Source organism: Mauremys reevesii, linkage group 4 (genome assembly GCF_016161935.1).
Source record: "Mauremys reevesii isolate NIE-2019 linkage group 4, ASM1616193v1, whole genome shotgun sequence".
Taxonomy (NCBI): Eukaryota; Metazoa; Chordata; order Testudines; family Geoemydidae; genus Mauremys; species Mauremys reevesii.
Window position 1 is genome coordinate 149,365,153 of NC_052626.1, and position 4,773 is coordinate 149,369,925.

At 61.1% G+C, this 4,773-nt stretch overlaps 1 protein-coding gene across 1 annotated transcript; it reads right to left on the bottom strand.

Moving 5' to 3' along the window:
- On the bottom strand, positions 1 to 4,773 carry LOC120403321 (serine protease 27-like). Its single transcript, XM_039534301.1, has 6 exons — positions 4,634 to 4,773; positions 3,986 to 4,012; positions 3,571 to 3,730; positions 2,622 to 2,899; positions 1,569 to 1,717; positions 1 to 640 (listed from the first exon to the last, which is right to left on the bottom strand). The coding sequence occupies exons 1-6, from the start codon at positions 4,701 to 4,703 to the stop codon at positions 344 to 346; spliced, it is 981 nt and encodes a 326-aa protein (XP_039390235.1). The 5' UTR covers positions 4,704 to 4,773; the 3' UTR covers positions 1 to 343.

Below are 4,773 nucleotides of genomic sequence, written 5' to 3' on the forward strand. Positions count from 1 at the left end.
GTCCCGAGATCAGAATGGCTACGGGGCCCTTCCCCATCGGCTTCCCAGTCACCCCGGGGGGCGCTGCAGAGCTGCAGGGAGGGCTGGATGAAACCCCCCACCCCTACGCTCCCCATCCCTGTAGCACCCCTGAGCTTCCATGCACCAGCCTCTCCCAGCCGCGTCCCGTAGACCCCAGCAACGTGGGGCCCACACACGGTGCTAAGGGGGGGTCTATACACACCCCAGCTGGCAGGGGGCTGCCAGCTCTGCTCTCTCTGCAGCTCATGCTCAGGAGGGGGGTTCTGCTCCCATGTTATCTGGGCCGGGGGGTTGGCGCGGGGGGGGAGCCCCAGGGGGCAGGTCACAGGGCCGGCAGCAGGAGCCCAGCAAGGAGCAGAGCCAGCGCTAGGCATGAGCAAATTAAGCCATTGCTGAGGGGCCCCGGTGGGGTGGTACCGGCACTGAGTACGGCAGGAGAGACGATCGAGAGGCCGGTGCCACCCGTGACATTCTGGATCCAGTTGACATAGACTGGGACCCGGACGTACACCCCTGGTGGGACAGGTGTGGACTGTGTGCACTTAATCCCCCAGCTGACGAGCCCAGCCAGGATGAAGTTGCCATTCCTTGGACAGACCAGAGGCCCCCCGGAGTCACCCTGGGTCAAGAGAGAGGGACATAGCGGTCAGAGAGGCTCCCTTCCCACAAAGAGGCTCCTGTTTTTCCTCTAACAGATGCGGGGAGAGAACCCAGGAGTCCTGGCTCCCAGCCACCCCTGCTCTAACCACCAGACCCCACTCCCCTCCCAGAGCAGGGGAGAGAACCCAGAAGTCCTGGCTTCCAGCCCCCCTGCTCTAACCCACCAGCCCCCACTCCACTCCCAGAGCCAGGGATAGAACCCAGGAGTCCTGGCTTCCAGCCCCCCTGCTCTAACCCACCAGCCCCCACTCCCGTCCCAGAGCCGGGGAGAGAACCCAGGAGTCCTGGCTTCCAGCCCCCCTGCTCTAACCCACCAGCCCCCACTCCCCTCCCAGAGCCTGGGAGAGAACCCAGGAGTCCTGGCTCCCAGCCCCCCTGCTCTAACCCACCAGCCCCCACTCCCCTCCCAGAGCCGGGGATAAATCCCATTTCCCTCTCATGCCATGTCCTGCTGCCCTGCCAGGGCAGAGCTTCCATCCTTGTTAGGTTTGTTTTCTCTGGCATTAAGATCAGGTGAAGTTTAACCCTCTCAGTTCGGTGGGGCCGGAGCTCAGAGAGTTTCCCCCCATCCTGGGGTGACTTGAGAGATCTCCCAGAATGCACTGGTGCTGGAAGAGCTGCTTTCTCCATCAATGAGACGCGGCGGACGATCAAATTAAAACATCACCCACCTGGGCCTTGTTTGAGAGCAGGGGAGGAAGGGCCAATGTTCGCAAACAGAACAATGGGCCAGATAATTTCAAGCAGCCCCAGTGCTGCCCCCTAAGCAAAGTATCTCACCTTGCAGGGGCCATTAGGGTCACCCCTGGACCCAGCGCACAGCATGTCATCTTGGATCCAGTGGCTCTGTTCCCTAAAGTGCTGCCCCCCTAAGCCAAGCAGCTCACCTTGCAGCTATCGCGATTGACTTCAGACCCAGCGCACAGCATGTCCTCTTGGATGGGACGTTTGCAGTCCCGAAAGTGGTCTCTGCAGGTTGACGAGTCGACGAGAGGAACCCGCAACTCCTGAAGCGTCTGGGGCGGCGGAAGCGTATCTGGAATGAGAGAGCCGGGGATGGAGCCACTGAGAGGATGGGGGAGCTGGAAAGGACGGGGACGGGCTGGGGAAAATCTCTCCCAGTCAAACGGACTGGCCGAGCCTGTGAGCAACGCCGCCTTCTAGGAGCTGCAATTCACAGTGCACATAAACGTCACAGGGGAGAGTCTTTGTGTGTGTGTGTGTGTGTGTGTAGTGCGGCCCCCTGCTGGAGAGGACTGGGGCAGTGTGTGTGTACAGTGCAGGAGGGGATCAAGGCAGTGTGTGTGTGTGTGTGTGTGTGTGTGTGTGTGTGTGTGTGTGTGTGTGCAGTGCTGCCCCCTGCTGGAGAGGACTGGGGCAGTGTGTGTGTACAGTGCAGGAGGGGATCAAGGCAGTGTGTGTGTGTGTGTGTGTGCAGTGCTGCCCCCTGCTGGAGAGGATCGCAGCTGTGTGTGTGTGTGTGTGTGTGTGTGTGTGTGTGTGTGTGTGTGTGTGTGTGTGGTGCTGCCCCCTGCGGGAGAGGATCGCAGCTGTGTGTGTGTGTGTGTGTGTGTGTGGGTGTGTAAAGTGCCCCTGCTGGAGAGGATCGCAGCTGTGTGTGTGTGTGTGTGTGTGTGTGTGTGTGTGTGGTGCGGCCCCCTGCTGGAGAGGACTGGGGCAGTGTGTGTGTACAGTGCAGGAGGGGATCAAGGCAGTGTGTGTGTGTGCAGTGCTGCCCCCTGCTGGAGGGGATCGCAGCTCTGTGTGTGTGTGTGTGTGTGTGCACGGTTTCCCTCTTGTGGCTACACACCCCTGTGTGTTCAGAGCTCCGGGGAAGGGCTCTCAGACTCTGGAGGCATTAGCCAGCCCTTGGGATAGGGGCTGAATACCAGCCCCCCCAATCACCCATTAGACCCATCACATTCCCATCCCCCCCTCACCTTTACACCCCCATCCAATGAGGCCCCAGCCCGTGACCCAGCACTTTTCCCCGGCTGGGAACTGGGTGGAGGGGCCCGGCAGGGAGACGGGGCGGATGGTGTCCGTGAAGGCGACAGGTTCTGTCAGCTGCACCAGGGCGACGTCGGCGACGCCCGTGTTCTCGTTGTAGTCGGGGTGCCGGACGATGCGACGCACGGGGGACGAGATCCGGGTGGGGGAGGGGTTGGAGAGCTGGTGCTCCCCCAGGTTCATGCGATAGGCAGAGACAGGGGTAGAGCTGGAGGAGTGGGGACAATGCACCTAGGGTTACCAGATTTCAAGTTCCCCAGAAGAGGACCCAGCCGGGGCAGGCGGGAGGCGGAGGGGTGGCACAGCTGGGGGTACCGGAAGGGGGGGTGTACTATGAGGCAGTATTTCAGGGTGCTGGCGGGGGTACCCGTGGCCTCACTCTCGAGGTGGAGGGCAGCTCCAGCTCATCAGCATCTCTCAGCTCCGCTTACCTGGCCAGCTGGCCAGGCCACGGTGGGCTGGATCTGGCAGCCGCGGATGCAGGGGAGGGACCAATCGGGGAACGGAGACAGCTCTTTCTGAGCTGCAATGTCCGCTCCACAAAAAGCCTCTTCTTTGAAAAATCCACCCGGACAGAGAGCAGGAGATCAAAAAAGAAGAGATGTCCAGGAAAACCCAGTGGCGAGGGGTGGGGAGGGATATACTATGAACCTAGGCAGGAATGCAGCCAATTCTGCGGCACAGTGTCTGGGGAGCAGCTGCACAGCAAAGCACTGGCTCCTCTGGCACTGAGATGCGGCCACCTCTGGGGTGGGGCAGCAGGGGAACAGCCGCACCGTACCATGGGGATGGCGGACTTCCCCAAGAGCGGGATGTCAATGGTGTCTCTGAAGCCAAGTAAGGGGAACCTGGGACCCACCCTCTCCCTCAGTTACTCACAGATCGAAGCAGTGAGCAGCTGACACCACCCACTGGGCTGAGATGAGGGATCCTCCACAGATGTGGTAGTATTCACGCTTGTTGTCATATTGCTGCACACTGACCTGCCAGGGCCATATACCCTCCTGTGCATCCTGCCCCCCTATGATACGGCTGAACACTGCACAAACCAGGGAAGCCATGTTAACACAGCACAAAACACACGTCTCCTGTCCATAACCAGGTATAGAACCCAGGAGTCCTGGCTCCCAACCCCACCCCATCCCACTGTGACCCAGTAGACCCCACTCTCCTCCCAGAACCAGGGAGAGAACCCAGGAGTCCTGGCTCCCAGCGCCCCCCCCCTTGCTCTAACCACTGGACCCCACTGCCCTCCCAGAGCAGACAATAGAACCCAGGAGTCCTGACTCTTTACCTGGCTGGTCTTGACTCTCCTCAGCACCTGTGGAGCGAACGGAAATGTTGGGGAGACATTACAAGTCGGGGCCTTAGGGGAGGATCAGCATTAGGGTCCATTGAGGGTGGGAGGCTGGGGAAAGCACTGTCCCATGGCTCCTCCCATAATCCCCATACACCACCCCAAGCCCTATTTGGCTACCGTGCGTCAGTAGGTTTCAGAGGGAACGCTGATATGAGCTGAGCAGGGGCTGCTCTCAGCTCTCCGTGGCCCACACATCCTCCCTGTACCCACCAAGCCTGAGGGCAGGGAGGGTTTGGGCGCAGCAGCTGGCAGGGGGGCAGTGACTCCCGTGGGAATGAGTCAGAGGGGCTGGAGGGGTCATGCCGGCCCCTGGCGCTTGGGGGTGGGATCAGGGTGGGTCCTTCATGCACCGCAGAGCTGGGCAGCAGCACAATCATTTGTGCCCCTCACTACACAGGATCTGTTTTGCTCACCTCCCCCCAGAGCCACTAACTGTTGAACCCAGACCCTGGCAAAGAGCCAGAGCCAGGCCACTGGGGCAGGATCGTCCCCCCCAGTCTATTCCCCCTGTAGGCTGCAGGGTCACCCCCTCTGGTCTGTTCCCCGGGGCTCTGCATCTCTCCAACCCTCGGTCTCTCTTACCATGTGCTGGAGACGGCAGCAGCAGCAGCAGGAGCAGCGCGGCCAGCTGGGAGCAGAGCCCCCCCATCATCCTGCCCCACAGGAGCTCTGGGTCGGGACGGCCCAGCTCAGGTTCCAGCCAGCGGAGCAGACAGCCCCTG

What these genes read in the sequence shown, in the direction of transcription:
- LOC120403321 (XM_039534301.1), bottom strand. Translation starts at nt 4,703, where the DNA reads ATGATGGGGGGGCTCTGCTCCCAGCTGGCCGCGCTGCTCCTGCTGCTG. An exon ending in GGAGAGTCAAGACCAGCCAG is followed by an intron (nt 3,731 to 3,985) that starts GTAAAGAGTCAG and finishes TGGTTTGTGCAG; the next exon opens with TGTTCAGCCGTATCATAGGG. An exon ending in TCAATCGCGATAGCTGCAAG is followed by an intron (nt 641 to 1,568) that starts GTGAGCTGCTTG and finishes CTCTTGACCCAG; the next exon opens with GGTGACTCCGGGGGGCCTCT.